This window comes from Topomyia yanbarensis, chromosome 3, assembly GCF_030247195.1.
Source record: "Topomyia yanbarensis strain Yona2022 chromosome 3, ASM3024719v1, whole genome shotgun sequence".
Taxonomy (NCBI): Eukaryota; Metazoa; Arthropoda; class Insecta; order Diptera; family Culicidae; genus Topomyia; species Topomyia yanbarensis.
Window position 1 is genome coordinate 331,617,590 of NC_080672.1, and position 19,339 is coordinate 331,636,928.

Here is a 19,339-nt window from a genome sequence, read left to right on the forward strand (position 1 = left end):
CGTGGAATTGAAAGCTGATAATATATGCAACATTTTACAACTTAAACGGTATGAATATCGCGTGAAGAAACCATTTAAAACTGCATTTTTTTGAAAAATTGTTTTGAAAATAGTAGAAATAGTTAACATTTGTTTAACATTTTTTCGACATTTTCTAGACTGAACATTTGTTAAACCACCAGTGAAGTTTGATGCAATTCGAAATTAAGCTTTGGCTGTAAAAAATATAATAAAAAGGTATATAAATTTTCAATTAACTAAAACTATTATAAATATTTCGAATAACGACATAATATTTCACGAAGATGTTTAGGGGTACCTAAACAATAAAATTAAAACATGTTTTGCAAAATTCACCACTTTGTGAAAAATTGGGGGGCCACTTCAGAAATTTTTACTCACAGCCGAACTAGCAGCAGTTCACTATAGTCTGGTAATCATTGATACTTTACTCCCGAGCCATTATTTCATCCTCACAGATAGCCTCAGCACAATTAAGGCATTGCGCTCATTAAAGCTTGATAATTACGCTCCGTTCTTTTTGAAGAAGATACGAGAATACTTAACTAAATTAACAAATAAATCTTATCAATTCACCTTAGTGTGGATTCCCGCTCATTGCTCCATTCCGGGTAATGAGAGAGCAGATAATTTAGCCAAAATAGGGGCACTGAAGGGTGACATCTATGAAAGACATATTGCTTTTAATGAATTTTATAGCGCTTCTCGTCAGAGGACGCTTACTAGTTGGCAAACGTCATGAGACAATGGATATCTGGGACGGTGGTTGCACTCCATTATCACTAAAGTATCGACGAAGGCATGGTTCAAAGGGTTTTTATGTAAGTCGAAACTTCATTCGTGTGATGTCTAGGCTCATGTCCAACCATTATACGCAGATCGCATGAGATCGCAGAAGATAATCAATGTGCTTGCGGAGAGGGTTACGAACAACATTGAATATGTTGTTTGGTCTTGCACTGAATATCGTAAAGCCAGATCCCAATTAATAGACTCCTTACGAGCCCGAAGATAACCGGCCTATGTTCCTGTTCGTGATATCCTCGCTTTAGGAGATCTTATATACATGGGTCATGTTTATCATTTTCAGGTGTTCCTAGTTTTTTATCCCTTGCTACCCACAAACAATTTTCTTCGCAGTTAGTTAAGTTAGATCAAACAATATAAATAAAGGAAAGAAAATAAACAAACATTACAGAAAAATCTAACAAAAGGTTTACAATGAAATTCAAGAAAATAGAATATAAATAAAAATATTTAAAATGATGCTTATCCTCGGTGTTAGTATTAGGAAGTGAATATTTATTATAACGTGATAGTCCTAAGAACTTTTGTAACTTGTTATGTAAAAAAGAAACCATGGCGTAAAAAAGCTTTTGCAAATGCCGTGTCAAATAAACGTTTAATGAAAAAAAGCAATGATTTTTTTTATAAATGTGCGGCGATAAAGTCTTCATTCTTCGAAGTGACATATTTGCTACTATTCTGTTTTAAGTATGAAAAACGGTCGTTCGTTTTTTTGAGTTTCTTATTATACTCGTCACTAACTGACACCAACTTGCTGTCAGTTAGACGTGAAAAACCAGAGCTGTGGTATTTGTTAGATGTGATACATCGCAATTACCCCAAGAAACAAGAAAAGTTTATAATTTTTCTGTACTGAATGGAATCAATGTTTACAAATGTATTTTGCATTAATTCCGAGAAATCTGAGTTTTAAAAAATCTTTCAAACACGATGCGGAAAAGTAAAAATTCCCAGCCTATCTCAGGCAGAGCTGTCACTATGAAGCATCATCTGAAATCTAAAATTTGGTTTTTTTCATTATAATTTTGACTGATTTACACACTTTACGTGCTAAATCGGTGTACTTTCTTTGGTAGATAAAGATTAAACAGCGATCCGAAAACAGACCTAACACTACAAACTGATAATGTCGATACTAGAGCTTCCATTTCCCGACGGTTTTCACCTTCCCGGAATTCGGAAAATAAATAATAAATTTCCCGGGAAATCCCGGAATCCCGGGAATACAGAAGAAAAATAAAAAGGTGAATAATTTTTTTGAAAACAAAAGAATAAATCGAAAAGTTTTCTAACCCGTTTGATTGCATCTATATTTGTCCTAAAGGCAGTTGTCAGAAAATGGCGATTTGGTGGCCTACACATCATTCAATCATTCGATAACTCGTCAATAAGTTTACGCAACATCAACTTCTTTTGATGATTTTTCTTGGTAATTACGATTCCGATTGGAACTAAACGAAGCTGCTGGAGTTACTGTCCAAAATTGGAATTTGTTGTTCTGATACGATGGAATGTAATCAATTGAATGCAAAGCACCTTCTTTAGTAATCTTGAATGAAAAGATCGAGCTGCTTCAGGGTAGTGTACAGTTATTTCCGATCAAATGAGAAAATGTGATATATGGAATTTCCGTCACAGTAGGATCAGCATCATTTCGAATTAAGTGTGAATCAAAATCAAACAGATAATGGACGAACTGTATAGCGATGGATGAAGCCTACCATCGATTTCTTGTTACGGGTGAGTATCTGGATTGTTTGATCTTATCCCTTCCAAAAACCTTTCTGAATCCTTGAAGGCGACATTCAAAGAGTTTAGATGCGCGTAATATGGATAGATACAGCGTTATGTATTTCTTTTCATACATTCAAAAATTTACAGATGTTACAGCTACGGTATAACAAATTAGACGAAATATGCATTCGATGAACCGACCAAATATTTCTGCAGACGTTCTAGAAACATTCTTTGTTTTAAATAGCGTTTGCGTTAAGCATGATATCACTTAAAACCATCCCGAGTTTTGTAATATACACTCGTCGATTTTTTAAGAAAGTACCGCGCATCATTAACGCTACAATCTGCATTCACTACTCACCCCAAATGTTTGCCGGTAAAAATATTTCCTACAGAATTTCTTTCGCAGAGCCTAAGCCTTTTGGAATAAATTAAAAATCTTTTTTCCTTGGATTCCCGAATCCCGGGAATGAGAAAACATAATTTCCCTGGAATCCGGAATCTCGGGAAATCCAAAAATCCCGGGATTTCCGGGAAATAAATTCCCGGGATGGAAGCTCTAGTCGGTACACAGCGAATAATGGAAACTAATCAGAGCCGTGGACCCCTTCCAAGAAAACTCACCGGCGGGAAAATGCTGCCGCCATGTTGTGGTGAAATTATATGAACAATATTTTTTGTTCATCACAATTAGTGCTATAAATCCCATTTTAAATGATCTCGATTTATCCTTTCATTGCGTTAAGAAAGATTCCCAAAATATAGCTTTTTTCGTGCTCTATAGTGATGTAACCCCTTAATGCACGAGGGCGGAAAAAGTGATGTGTTATGTACCATACGACATATAATGAAAATCAGATCAACCGGCGGCTTTAAAATAACCGTCGTTCAAAGGAATCCGAAGGACTTCCTGTACCCGACGACAGTGCTAAATTTAGACTAATATTTTAAATACCAGCTCTCATTCAAACAAGCATACCATCCCACAAGAAATATTTCCTCAACGGCGACAAAGCCACCACTGCGGCACTGGTGATGATCTGAGAACGACAAATATGTTGAAGGTAGATGATACGAAATTCGCATATAGGATGGTGCAAACTCGGCGCCACTACGGGACTGGGTTCAAATCCAGCTCAGTTGGGTATTCTCTGGTGAAATGAGATTGGAACCATGTACGTACGGTGTGAGTTTGATGACTGCAAAGTTCCAGTTGGGTTGTAGTATCACAGCAGGAAGAGGGAATTCGAGAAGGGGCTAAGTACCTACACGCAATGCCCAGACAGGAGAAGCGGAAGAAGTGCGAGCACGTGGCGTTAGATCTGTGCACCGGTACAATATTTACAGGTCGGCGGCGTTTTATCAAAATCAGCAACGGTGCACAGTGGAGCATTTAATATAAGAAACGTGATCCAAATTATGTTGAAGGTTTTTTCCATCACAAAATAATCGTATAAATTATATTGACAAGTGTATTGAAGGGTTCTGATTTTCGAATCAATTCATCCAAAAGTGATATTTTATTTTTCTCGTTATTGAATTTATATTTTAAGATGAAATATATGAATAATTTAAATTATATGGATGGTTTTGAATTGAAATCCGTACGATATATGCTACCTTTAGTATTGATTGCAAGATAGATTGACTTCTACAATAACAGTAAGGCCTGCGAAAGTGTAAGTTTTCGGTTTGAGGTATGTTCTTGTGTAATTTGAATTTTTTGCGGATTTTATGTGCTTCAGCTGCACTTTTTGTGACTTCCTTAATCAAACAGAAGCTTGTAAACGGCGCTAACTCATTTGAGCAGCGAAGTTCATTAATAGAAATTAGAGTATTGCGACGCTTACTGCATTCGCTCAAAACTTTAAATAATTCTGAGAAGGATAGCAAATTTTCTAGAGTGCTGATGTTGTGCAACAAGGCGATCGAATTCAGAAATTATTAAGCAAACGTTTTTGCAAGTTAAGATAATATTCTTTTATTTAACTGACTGTCTACCATTTCTTCTTGAAATCATTTGTCAATGCTCGAAAAAAAAAACTCGAAAAACGGCAATGTATGCACATTCAAATACTCTCTGTGTCGCACTCATGTTGAATATGAGACCCTTCGGATCTTTTAAAAGTGTGTAGCATTTTGTTGTTCATTGTATTGCGCATCAAAGCGAAAATAATGTTGAGTGAGATGGGTTTCATTTTTCACTAACTACTCGACACATTTTGTATTTGCAGATCGGCTCATACTCGGTCAGCTTCAACACACAAGCAGACGATAACCCGGCTCGGAATAGTGGTGGGGTATTACTTGCAAACCTCAAAAGTTACCCGAAATCGACGAAAGCTTCACTTTCGGTGATTTTAAGACGCTAAATTCATATTTGATGCTTGTTTTCAATTTATTTTGGCACCTAGGGTGACTCAAAACTAAATATCTACAAATATAAAGTGCACTGTATCGGACGTTTATTTTCAAAAATTTAAGTTTAGTGACTTTTAAACAGAGCACATATTATTTCAATTGTTGATAACACTGAGCGACATTTATAAATTACATTACAAACCCTGGGCAATCAAATGTCTCCTTCTGACATGTCGTGAAAAATAACGTTTTTTCATATCTCGCGGCAAAAAGGGGCGAAACAAGAATTCATTTTCGGAAAGTACGCTAATTTTCAAGTATCATGCAGCACAAGCAATCTTTCCGAACTGTTGCAAAAAAGTACCACAACTTTGAGCATTATGCCTTTAATTAAATGAACGATTTATTATTCATTCTCCATGTTTGTGGTATAAGAAAGGCTAAGCCTAATAACCTTTCCAATGAAGCCAGTTTGACTCAAACCGTAATCTTAATTAATAAGACATTTTCATTGTAATAACGGTATGCACACAGTTTCTTTAGAATTCAGCTATGACACCTTTGAAGTTCTGCAAAAATCGAGCTATTGTCTTCAAAATTTAGTGTTTTGAGAAAACTCTATTCAAAACAACTATTCAACACAGAAATATTTTAATTTATCAAAAAATCCAAAATAAAAATTTGAGGCTTTGTCCAGCTAGGCGACAATGTGCGACAATAGACTTCTTGCTCTTCTTAAGTTTCTCAACTACGCCCGGTCGAAAAACTAAAGACAACAAGCACCCATCGTTGCCAGATCCCTCTGGCATGCTTTTCCCAATTGCTGAAAATAATTGTAGTTCATAGATCGTACCAAAACCAAGGATTCACAAATCAAGTTGCATTTAAAAATTTATTTCATTTTTCTATGCTTCTTGACGATATACTTATTTAATTCAGCTTGGCAATTCCCCAACAGCCGTTTGGAGTTGTAAATTGAAATTAGGACTGGATCAAATTAGCTCGTGATTGTCTTTTCTTCTCTTAGAATCTACTCACCGAGTTTGGGCCTCGTGCATCTTCGGACCTGGTAAGGGAACTGGTGATGGTTTAGATCCGAGATCTGGTTCAGATCCGGGAACTGGTCCTAATTTAGACTGAACAAGTTCGAATCCGGGGTCTGCTCCGAATTCAGAGTATGAGTCTAGGTGTAAATCGGAACCAGGCATCTAGAACCCAAGGCGAAAGTCCGGTACAAAGCAACGTATCGATTTTTATTTTTTTTGTGCAATCCAGTCTACCTCGTTAAAAATTAGAATTCCGAATGGTTTAGCTCGATACTAATACAATTACAGCCATCGACCGGATTATCCCACATACGAACAAAACCGAGGTTGACATACACCGAAAAACTGTTTGATTGTGTGATGCACATACATGCACGGCTACTGAAATTCGTCATTCCACCGTTTCTTAGTTTTACGGTTATAGGGGTTTAATACCGCATTGCGCAATTGTATGGTTTATTATTAAAATGACAATAAAATTTTACATAAAAGTAATAGAAACTCATCCCACGGACTTTGTTTGCACATGGAGGAATATCCGGATAATAAGGGCGTGTAAAATAATTTCGTAGCCTAATTCGGTCGGAGCATAATGATCACTTAACACGTACAGCATCCTACGCGTTATTAGTTTTGCATGTTTTAATGTCGATGTAACATGTTGAATATACCTCCTGGTTAAATGTTCGCAGTTTCAGCTCTATCATGGATTTCTAATTTTCGATTACTGATTGCGAAAAGCACTGGCGTGGTATTCACCGACGGCATATGGTTCGTTATTTTCTTCTCGTTTGGTTAAATTCGCATTCTTACGTCTATCTTTGGATTGTTGAATTCGACGGAGCATAGTTGCCTCATTGTTGCTTCGCCTTCGTTTTTAGCCGATTTTCCTCTTAATTGCGTTCAATGTGGACACAGTGTTATTTAGGGTTCGAAGTTTAAAGAAAATCCTAGGAGTACATACCCAGTTTTGATAGAAATAACGGTATTGATTAAAAATACCGGCATACTGTGCAAAACTTTTAATAAAGAATATAGTAGAAGACTAGAGCTTGACTTGACTTGACTTGACGAGAATCAAAATGTCATTGTCTCCAGGAATCTACCCGATAATAATGGGAGCCAATGACATACTCAGTAGTAAAATGAAGTAGTATAAGTAAACGGAAATCGGAACTATGAATTTGTTCTTAGTTGAAATGTTTTTAGACAGGGCCCATAGGAGCGCAAATATGGAAAAAAGATATCATAGTAACCATGGCCATCGGACGAAAAAAAAATCGCTCCCGTCATTTTTCTTTTAAAAAATGGAAATATCAATTAGCTTACAGTTATTATTTCTCGTCGTGAAGTGCTAGCCGAGTGATAAAACATACACATGTTCCATGCATTGGCTCACCAGTCACAGAGCGTCAATAGAGAATTGAAGAACTTGAACAGGTATCGATGATTAGGAAACAGAAAAGTTTTCGGGAATGAAGTTACTTGAAAACCGAACATTATCGTGATTGCTGATTGGGATCGAGATTAAACATCTAAGCGCTGGTACTCCGAGTTTCCGATGTAGTCAAAAACCGTCAAGACATTGAAGCTTAGAAAATCAAAACATCGAAGGTCGCGTAAGAAGGATTCCGATCCAAACCTGTAAGTTACATAAGGGTAAATAGAATACCGTGCAACCGAAATGAGACCAGCAAGTAAGTAATGCATATTACCACTAGTTTCGTATTGTTCAGGCGTTTTCGGTAAGCTCCAGGATGATCTGCACGAATTTCCTAGTGTCTATTCCGATCTGTTCTATTTAACTTTTTTTCGTATGTTAGAAGAATTGGAACATAAGATCTGCCTTGTTCTTCTAAAGTTTATGAGCGAGTAAAGGCGCTATAACCTAGACTTTTTAGCCAGGGCAAGGTGTAAATACCTCTGTCCCACCCCAAAGGACCAAAGGAGTGACATTATCCTTCTTAGCCAAGTCACTCCCAACGTTTTATCCTAATCCTCTATAATCTGAAACGGTCGGTACGGTTGTCCTCGTTTCTTCCTCATTCAAGTTTCAAAACGATTCGTTGGTTGAATTGTTCATTAAATGAATAATTCAATTGCCGTATAATATTGAAACATCTTCAAACCCAACTCTGCACAGTAGGCCTAGCCGTTTTAATATTTGCCACACATTTTAATATGCTTCAAATATTAATGTTGACAAGAAAAACACTAAAGATTAACTGCAGTGTTTTCCAGGATGCTTTTCACTACTGGCTGTGTAAGGGTTAGAATAGAATAGAATAGGGCCCATAGGAGCGCAAACATGAAATGATAACGAATTTACCTACGGCAAAAGTTATGATTTTTCACCCTCGATCAAAGCTTTTAATATAAGGGTCCATTTTAAAATGACGACCAGTAGGGTGGCAATGTTAGTTTAACGGTTTTATGTATAACTCCCGTTGTACTGAATGAAACATTTTATTTGGTCAAAAATAATTACAACGATTTTGTATTAAGGGAAGGTTCTCATTCAAATGAACAAAAACTAAGAAAAACTTGAAATTTTTTGTGAGCCAAAGAAAAAAATAGAAGGAAACAGTTTCAGGATTCAAAAAGCTCATATGTTCGTCTTCAGTTACATTGTTTTTCAAGACGAAAAAACAAAATGGCTCCCGTGGTGACGTCTGAGGTTAGGTGCACGTGGAATTCTAAAACTGCGTACAGCCTGTTCTGTCTCAGGATGGCTCTGAAACACAAAACTAATAATAAGGCTCTAAAGTAAACTAAATTTATTAGAGAGATGATCTAAGAGCAGCTAAAAACTTCAAATTTGAGGTAATGGTGCGATCTCAAACTTTGAGATCGATTTATTGGCCCTTTCTCCACTTTACAGCTTAACTAAAAATAATGAATACAAAGAATTTGTAGATTTTATAGGTCATCCCTCCAATGAAAAAGGTTTTCTTTCGAGAAGTTAAAAGAAGTTTTTATATTGAACCGTTTCCAAATGGGATTGCACGCAGTTTTAAAAAAAATCATGTTTTGAGATAAACGCGTTTAAAAGTTTGAGAACATTTTCGATGAATTATTCGTGATAGAATTTCAATATTTTGTAACAATTACATAGAATTATGGTTTTTAGACATCGCTCATTGCCAATCTTAAGTCAGTTTCCCGAAATTTAAAATAGCAGATCCAATATGGCGGACTCCTACTACCAAAAATACTAAACACGAATTTTTGTTAATATGCATAAAAAAAAAAATGGCGATTCCAATATGGCGGATTAACAATTTTGACCAAAATTTTCGTTTTTAGTTTGCTATACCTCTACAGATCAACCCGTGAAATACTTTCTCTAGACATGTATACATGTACAGTAGAGTGGGACACGGTTATATGAAAAAAATAAAATTTTGTTCCGAGTAACTTTTTATGTCGCATTTAGCTCCCAGAAGAAGTCGGCAAATTTTAAGCTCGTTTGTTGAAACTATAGGGCCCGCGGTTTAAAGTGTTGCAAAATAATTCTTCCAAGAGTCGCCCGTTACCTCCTAATAATATATAGATGCCTGATTTTTATAGGAAATTTGTCAAGGAAACAAAGCCTAGAAGACCGTAAAACGATCTGATGCTGGTGGAAAAAGTTATAAGGCAAAAATCGATTGATGCCTGAAGATTGATGAAAATTTTACTTTTCATGCTTATGACGGTTGCAGGCCCGATGAGAGAGGAGGCATTGGCGAAAGATTGGCGAACACGTCCGGTATTCATAGAAGATCAAAAAATAGCAACAGTAATTTCGCCTTAATAAATTGTTATATGATGAAAACGTATAAAAATGAAAACTTTTTTTGATAGTTGACATTTGTTAAAACAATCGTTCTTAAGGGAGTTGTCTACTTTTTGTACAAGTTTAAAAAATGAGTTTTATTGCTTGAATCGACGGAATACACTACAAAATATTGAGAAGCCAATTTAATGTATGGAGACACTGGGCGTGATTGTTGATGAGTGAATATTTGTTCCTGTCAGATCCGTAGATATTGGTTTTGTAGTCGTTTATGGTTTGGCATAAGATGCTGTTTACGGTTATAGCAGGTGTGCTTTTCTTAGCTGCTTTTGCACAAAGTTTTGCGTGGTGCAATGTCTTTGTAGAATTCGCACATACCATGGTTGCATAACCAGTATCGTCTGATGAAACGTTCCATTTTTGGCTGATCCGCATAAAACGGTTACGTATGAAAAAGTTGGTTTGTACGGAAGTATTGTAAGAACAAAGTTAGGGATACCTGGAAAAATGCCAAGTTACAGCTCTTATGGAAGCCACTTCTCCGTATCTTGACATAAATTGGTAATCACGATGTCAGAGGCATATGGAGACAATTCGTGTAAGCACATCTCTCTGGAGCCCTTGCCTATGTATACGGGGATGATGTTGTTATGTGACAGCTTTCGTTGATGTGCTGCACGTTGTTCCGCGAATGTTTCTTAATGTTTGATATGGTGCATTTACAGTGCGTTTACTTCTCCTGGTTTGAGCACAATCTGCACATTTATTATTTATTTCACTTCCCGAGTAGCTGGTCTTACAAGACATTTCCAAAAATCAATAGTAACACAATTCGTCTGCAGTCGTTTTTGCCTTGTATATATAGCGGAACGATTTTTAGTTTCTATTGTAGGCGAGATGAGAAGGTAGACTGACCTTAATTAACACGTTAGCCATATTACATTGTTTATTTTTTAAACCTGCATAAAATCAACGATTAGTAACGGTTTTCTTGGATTCAATATGAGATAAACTTATATAAATTGAAAATATTTTTGATGTAATAATTTTAAACGAGAATTTCGAGCTGCATCTGCTACCTTCTCATTTTGCTTACAAGAAAAGCTAAAAACTGCTCCATTGCTACCAGCAAATAAATCAGTCCGTGTATCGCTTTGTCTGCACAGTAGAAACAAAATGTCGTGTTGCAAACCACTATGACCAGTGTTTACACCCTACAATTTCACCATGTTAGACATAGCGTACTGATTATGTTCCAGACCGTCAATCAAGTAGAACTGTTTGTTTCGCGAAATGAAATATATCGGCTCACTGTTAAAATAAAAATTCCAAATTCTTCCGGGGGTTGGAAGTATTATTTCTGCTTTTGAAACACCTGCAGATCGTTCAGGCAGGCGCAGAATGCTCAGCTTTGTTTTTTGTCGTTACCCAAATAACCATAAGAGCAAAATTAAAATTCTAGATAAGCTATAAGTTAGCATTTCCATTGCTAACTGGACGTATACAAGTATTTTTAATGCTTCAATGCACCTAAAATGTAAAGCATTAAATCTAGCACTATATCGACATACAGAACATAGACATCATGCTAAAAAGCTTTTGAAGATAAATGCTATAAAGATTTTATAGAATACTCTAAGTGTTAATATAGAATCTTCTTATAGTTCTTTGAGACACCGAACAATATCAATTATACGTATGCGTTCCAATAGTCACCTAAACTAAAGGTTTTCGACTGCGGATCGAATCCCATTTCTATAGGCACTAATTCGTCAATTTAAATAGTCGGTTTGTCAGACACAGTGGCGGCGCTAAGGGGGGGGCGAAGGGGGCAACCGCCCCGAGCGGCAAAATCAGGGGGCGGCATTTCCTACTAAACAAATTTCTATTTCATTTTTTAATAATTCTTCAAGTTTCAATAATCACGATCAAAATCAAGTGTGGGTGAAACGCTTGAATTTATATTATTTTGGCGATTGACTATTAAAAAGTAGGGGATCAAGACGACGGATGCAATCGAACAAAATTATATACATATTGCTCAGTCTCAAAAGATTCAACTGAGATTAGTTTCCGAACGAACTTGAAGTAGTGGGAGTATGCAGACTAATTTGCTGGGATTAAACCAGGGAACTCTATCATATACAGAGTGTTTGGTTCATGGTTAAGAATCTCTCGAGCGGTGATAGAGAGTTGTATTTGGGGAAAAAATCGTTCTACACAAACTATCAAAACTCAACTACAAAGCTATTGAACTTTTTTTTTGTAAACAACTTGTTTGTTTTTAAATGTCTCTAACTCAAAAAGTATACTTTGTATTTTCAATCTATTAATTCCATTGGAAAGGTGTTTCCGTTCCTGCTAAAAATCAGGTGCGTTGGTCCAGCATAGTCGATAAGAGAACCGGTCTAATGATCCGATGCTCAATACAATTCCCTTACAATGATTACTATAATCAAATAGTATGGAAAAGGTAGTCAAAGACGTCTTAATTGAGTCTATCAGTTTTCAATAATAATTCGAGCCATCATAAAGATATCAAAAATTTATGTTATGCCCACTGTCTTTGGCAGCACTGTTTCACCGGGATCTATCCAGACAAATTGCAATTACATCAGTTCTATGAATATTACTTATATGTGCTAGTGCTCAAATGAAATTTAATCGTCTCAATAATTAGTTCTGTAAGCTAGTCTTTCCTTAGCCAAAAATTGATAAACGTTATTGTTTATAAATAAAATGGGTTTGATAGGGGTTAAAAGAAAATTATGTTGCTCTGAATGTTTAGCTAGAGAATTTAAAAAAAAGTTGATCGCCAGTATCTCACAAAAATAGTATTTTAAAATGATTTATCCAATTCCTTGATCAGTTTTTTTAATATGTAATATTTTATAGAAGGTGTACCAGTAGTCATAAACCAAATGAAGAATGCCGTCTCTTTGCTCAAACAAGAAAATTTTAGGCACCAATTATTGCCATAATTAAAGGACATGAGCGCGGAGCGAACATGTGAACGGAGTCGTAGCCACACCTTTCGCGAGGAAATTTATGCGCAACACTACCGCCAGGACAAAATATTGACAATAAAATGTGAAAAAGTTCATTTTTGTGTAGATCCTTTCTAATACCTTTATCATATTCATTTCATGTGAAAAGGTGGGACATAGTTGAACTTTTTTGAAAATTCGTTGTAAAGGGGCGGCAAATTTAATGTTTGGCCCCGAGCGACAAAACACCTCGCGCCGCCACTGGTCAGACAAAAGAAGAGAGGAAGGGTGGGTGGGGATTGATGGCAAGGCACAAATCTCTGATCAATATGGCGAACGTGCCATTTGAGCTAGACGCTACTGCTTCCTGATTACTGAGTACCCGCAAATTGAAAAACTCGTAGCTATGGCAATTTTACCCGCTTTGGATACCACGGAATAAGAACCTGCGAAATTCGTCTGTCTGGCACGCTATCTGTGGATGTGGCAATATGAGTCAACTGGAGACTAATAGAAACCACGGACTCATGAGTTTCCCATGGCTGAAGGGGAACTAACTCATACTGAACTAGAGGGCTTTGGATTAAAAGGGCCCGGCAGTAATACAAGTCGCGGGGGTCCGACGCGGCTCTCGACGGCCCTGGGTTGAATTATACACAAAATTGTGAACTTTCTCTTTTTATGTACAAAAGAAGCCTCAATTAATTCCTGAAGATCTTGTGAAGTGGCCAAACAGTATAGATAATTGATTACAAGGGTGCAGTGGTGCTAGAAAAAATGAATATTTTATAAATCGTTAGAGCATCAATCGGTTTCTGCTTAATAACTTTTTCTCAAGCATCTGATCGTTTTGTGGTCTTCGAGACTTTGTTTCTTTGTTAAATTTCCCATAAAAGTCATATAACGATTTATTTTTAGGAAGCAATGGGCGACTCCTGGAGGAATTATTTTGTGAACGTTAATTTTCCCATACAAAATCCCATGCAAACTTTAAACAACGGGCGCAAAAATATAGTTTCACTGATCGAGCTAAGAATTTGCACAGTTGTTCTAGGACCCAAATGGAACCTAAAAAGTTGCTCGAAACAGGAATCTAATTTTTGTCCCACCCTAATGTACAGTACAGAACGCGACGTATTCTGTGAATGTGCATAATGTCATGAAAAGGTTTCTACCTGAAGTGCGTGTCTCGAGCCAACAGAGTTCCATGGAGGCCAGGACACCGCTTCGAAAAATGGCCTACAGAAACGTTTTTGATGCGCAGATCGAATGATGAGAATTTTGATTTGGAGTGCGAAGGAGAGCATCCTCCAACCGTATTGTCGCATTAGGCTGCTATGCAATGCATTGCGCTGGTTTGTGCTCGAGATGTTGTAAAAGAGAGAGAGAATCCGATCTAGTAAACCGAGAATACCTTTTGTTGATAATGGACTCTCTTGAAACCGAAATTGTGCAAATTGAATCAGCTAGCTAAAACTGTAGGAGATTTTCGCAAAATCTTGATGTTTCGATAAAATTGAATAGCTGGTATTCTCATAAAAATTATTCGAAAACAAATGCGAATCTGGTTGTCTATTTGGCCTTCCATTTGAATCTGTTTCGGCTAAGAACGGTTCAAATTAGTCCATGATTTTATTCGCTTGCTGTATGTATTTCTAATGTCGCCGTAGTAAACGTGAATAGCGTTTACTGCACAAGCCTTCTTCTAAAACCGCATTATCGCAAAATTGTCGGCGTCGACAGCAAGATGCGACGGTGCACGGATCTAACAGGCACTCCGGATCATGGCTGGTTCAAAGAAACCATCGTTTGTGTAGTGGGTGGTGGGAGTTTTACGGAACATTGTAGCGTGTGCATGGAAGAAGATTTTTGAATGCTGGATTTTTCCTTCGTTTTAGATGTCATTCTTGCTACTGGAAACTAGGTAGTGTTTGCTTTGGTTAGAGTGTTGGTGAAAAGTTTCAATCATAGGCATATATCGTTTGCCAGCTGCAGCAATAATGCATACGTTCTATCTTCCGGGCTTTCACTAGTTGGAATTGAAAAGGATGAAAACAGGTTTTTTGTAACAGTGTTGTACACAAGCGACTTGGGTAGGTTTTAAAATTTGCAATGGTCAGCTTTTGATGAAGATTTGATGCTAAAAATGCAAAGATTTTTAATTGTGTACAAAGTCAAAAAATCTTATTTGAAATCAGACATTAAGTATGCAAATTTTTAATTCTGGTTGGCAATGTATGGTATTCATGATTCCTTAAATGGTTCTGCCATCGATTTAAAATATCCAGTTCTGTTTTATTTTTCAATAGAAGCTTCGTATTTGCTTTTCGCTCAAACACTCCATGAAGATTGTATAACTCCTACTTTCATCAGCTGTGTGAGACTAGGAAAAGCTATGAATCATGTGGGTAGGAATACTATGTATGACTACGTTGTATAGCAAATTGCTTGGAAATCTTCCTTTTTTCCTATCACTTCTGCTGGTTACTCTCCACTGGTATGCTGTTGTAGAACATTTCCTATTTGCAGTTGATCTTTTACTAGTGTGTGACAAACAACATCAGGATCAAAGTCGGTTCCCCATTCTCTGATGTGCTGGTGATAACTTCCTAGAATTTAATGCCGTTTTCATTAAACAAGATTGTAAATTCATTCCTGCGCCTTCAGTTGCTGTTTTTCTTGTATAATGTGCGATATTTATTTTCTAAACATATTATTGTCGTACCAAAACAACTTCTAAAAATTTGAGTCAGATTTTATTGTCTTTTCTTTACCGTCATGCCTACTTTTTGCGATATGTGTAAATATCAGGGCATTTATTTATTGTCTTACTTCATAGCTAACTATTCCGCCACAAAAAGCGAAATTGATTACCTCGATGTATATATTATGTACTTGCCTTTAGCTCGACCATACCATTTACGCGCGATGTTGATAGACAAGCTTTCGTCTAATGGCATTAAAGTTGATGTTTTCTTCTTTCGTTTATTGTCAGCTTTTTGGGGTGTCTGCTTTTGTTGTTCTCCATCGGACACTAACTGCCAATCGATACCACCGGATGGCTCCAATTATCGGCCAATAGTGTCCGTCTGTAGCACGGAATGGTTGTTTATCTGGGACAAAATCCACGGGTGAAACTTCGGCACGTTTGCGTACACCCCCGGCAGCTTGGGATGGGCACAGCGTACGCCCCATGATACGATACCGCCGACAAACCAGCGATCCTTTTCGTTCGGATAAGGACACAGCAATGGACCACCAGAGTCCCCCTTTAAATAAAACATTTCCATTAGTGCCAGTTTGTGGTGTGTGGCTTTGCGGCTAATGAGCTTTTGATTTTTTAATTACCTGACATGCATCGCGGCCGCCTTCCTGGTAACCGGCGCAAATCATTCCCTCAGTGACGTTCAGATTCTCCAGCCACTCGATGCACAGGTCTCGGTTCAGTATGGGAACATTGACTTCGTTCAGTGCGGGTTCGTATGTCACACCATTTGGAAGTGCTATAAAATTAAAAAAAAAACTTTTGATTTAACAGCAGATAAAGTTGTGCATATTCCAATGAGGAGCTAAATATTAAATAGAGTCATTTTTCATACGAGTTCGGCTTCCAACTAATCTATGATTTTTTTGCATAAAACATCCCAATTCGTAAAACTGTCATATCGTAATCAAAAAAATACTGTTTATCTCTCGTGGTAAATGGGTTAAGGTGTGAATATGGTAAATGGATTATGATCTGAAAAGGTCTATCACACCATTTCAAAACTGAGATTGCAGAACATGCTTTTTTTCTGAGAAACGTAAACTAACTGCCAACGATATTAAAATTCGACAATACACACTTGATTTCATTCTACCCAATCCCAGCTTTTTTCGCAACTTTTACCGAGTTTAACACAGCCGAGCACTCAGCTAACAAAGCTTTTACCAAGATCTCAGTAGATGTGACGTTTGTTTTACTGTAACTCGGAAAATATATCGCAGAAAATCAGTAAATTGAAGCCACTTAGATGAACTATCAGTTGAAAATTTTTACTGACTGGTCAACTGTGCGGAAATTGAGTGTGTCGAATCCCAACCTATGTAAACAAGAGAATTTATCGTCGGGCAGGGGCGAAGTGTGATCTTCTGTCGCCCTTGGCGGGGTCTCAGAATTGCTCCCGTTTGGCGTTTACATTGCATTTGTTTTTCAATTCGACTTCCTAACAATTTAGTATTTAGTCCATCTATGGCACACTTTTCCTGATTAATACAATAATACAACAGAAGTTGTGAACATTCCATTGAAACAAACTGGACAAGCAGGATGTTCACTTTGATAGGACAAAGTTTATTCGTGAATTAGGAGGACCATTAATAGCAATAGTTATTATGCAGACTGTACATACAGATCGGTCAAGTGAGCAGACGCTGTGAAAATTCTCATAAAAACTTGTTTTTCTTCTTGTATATTAATCTGTATTCCTAATCTTAAGAGCGCTGTCATTCTTTCTTAAAAAAAATATTGTTCAATATTGTGTATCGAATCGTATTTTTAGATTAAGATAGTAGTAGTGTTCCTTCCAATATTAAAAAAAATTGTTCATTGTAACCTCTTAGTTTTAAGATATTCAAAATTGCCAAAGCAATTTGGCACTCGATTTCAACCCTCCTCTGTCATGAAAAATACGTAGAATCATTTTGAATATTCGCCAATAAATATAACTATTTCCGATTGTTGGAAACGTGTAAAAACACCGAAAAACCCGACTTCCTAGACTATTTGACTATTGGTCATTTCTTGTAAATTCACCGCCAATCTTGAGCTGTAGAGTCATGAAATTAGCTGACGCTAGTTGTTTGTATACAACGGACGGACCATATTCAGTGACTTCATATCAACACCAGTACACTGAGGAGACATTTTTTAGAAACTGGTTTGTGAATTGACGGTACTTAATGTTAAAGTTGGATTACCAGTTCAAATGCCGTTACATTGTTTAAACAAGCGATTAAAACAAAGTCGCTTTTATGATAAGCTGTTGTAAAAAAGTTTTTAAATATTTTTTTCTTATTTCTTGTTAGTTTTACCATTTGGTATCAGTAACATCTAGCCATACATCGAGAAAGAATAGGTAATTACATTTCTGCTTCACTACCGCCTGACCCGTCTTTCAATTATTTAAATTTCCCGTATTTTCTATTTCTTTGAGCTTTGCGCCGTTTTATAGTACCTTACCTGAAAAGATACGCACTCTAAACAAATGACACAAAAATATTCAACTGTGTTGAATATCTCGAAAAGACGCCTAGATAAGATCAGCCGTGTGATATCCCGTCTAAAGCAAGCAAATGACATTACTGACGACATGTATTTTATAAAGGACTATCGTGTCTACATTCTCGCCCATAAAGTGGAGATCGACGGAGCGATTATCGACTAGTTTTAAATGATATTTAAGAGCTGCTTTTATCACAATATACGATTGCCTTTCTTCCATTAATATTCTTTTTTACTGCTGTTGTGCATTGAGAATGCGGTTCACCAAAAAGAACTTTTTGCAAAAATGTGCTACTTTACAATAATTTAGTGTGAACCTGGAAGTGGTAAACTGATTTGTCTTACTTTCTGACCTATTCTATTTTTTAATTCGTTTACTTGACACGACTCAATGACCACCGAATAGAATTAATGTTTCGTGTCACCTCACACGAAAGATTTATTGAAAAAGCTACGAGCGGCGATATTTGGCAAAATGGAGTCCTCACAAGAGCTTTCTCCGGTGGAAGAGTACTGGCTGGCTTGATTCTTGACACCGCGATTTAACCCATGGTGGAACAAAGAGTGCTCAGCCGTGTATGAAGAGAAGAGGTAGATCTTGTACCCGTCATTCGCGTACAAGATCTGCCGGAATGACGGGTGATCCACTAGCAGGGTCGTCTTAAAATCTCGTGGGGCCGCTGGATACTATTGTGTAGGGCATCGCAAATTTTTTTTTGAATTCTCCAAGGCTCTCATATTGTGACAAATGTCAAAATAAGCTCAGATGCCAAATTTCACATCATTTGGACAATTTTAGACTTTTTTAGTTAGACTTCACTGGTGAAATTTTTTTCACTTTGACCGTTTCGCGCAACCCCTTAAACGTGTCCGATTAAGCTAAACTTTTGCAAAGAGACTTTTTTCGATGTGCTAATGCTGTTGAGGTGCGACCGGTTATTAAATCGAGGATCACCTGAATAGATGCTCCCTTCGTCGCCTTCAAACACCTAGCGTCAACTGATTTTATAAATATACAGTTAAAGATTTGGTAGCTGGAATTTATATGAAATTAACGTTAGTCAAACATGATTTATGTAGATGTTAGCGGTCGTCTGTTATTCGCCGTGGTTTGTCACTTGCAATTTGCAAAATAAAAAACTGTTACGGGAAAACATCGCGGTATGTTTACTGAACAATTAAAAAAAATAAAATCGAACCAATTCTTTTATGAAAAGTCTTATTCGGCAGCAGTTTCAACATCATTGTAATCAATAACGTTTCAAGGTCGCTAATGTTTTTTTCTGGTCTGTAGCTTTCAAATAAAAAATATAAATTCAAAATCTATTCAGTAGATACT

The 19,339-nt window shown here is 36.8% G+C and overlaps 1 protein-coding gene across 4 annotated transcripts in view; it reads right to left on the minus strand.

Moving 5' to 3' along the window:
* Nucleotides 1-285: 285 nt before the first annotated feature.
* LOC131687432 (uncharacterized) overlaps nucleotides 286-19,339 on the minus strand; it is a 148,254-nt gene continuing 129,200 nt past the window's right edge. For all 4 annotated transcript variants that reach the window (XM_058971512.1, XM_058971511.1, XM_058971513.1 and 1 more), the window contains 2 exons: nucleotides 16,086-16,240; nucleotides 286-16,006 (listed from right to left, as the gene is read on the minus strand). In XM_058971512.1, coding sequence (XP_058827495.1) covers nucleotides 15,806-16,006; nucleotides 16,086-16,240 — 356 coding nt within the window. In that variant the 3' untranslated portion in view covers nucleotides 286-15,805. The remainder of the gene's footprint in view (nucleotides 16,007-16,085; nucleotides 16,241-19,339) is intronic.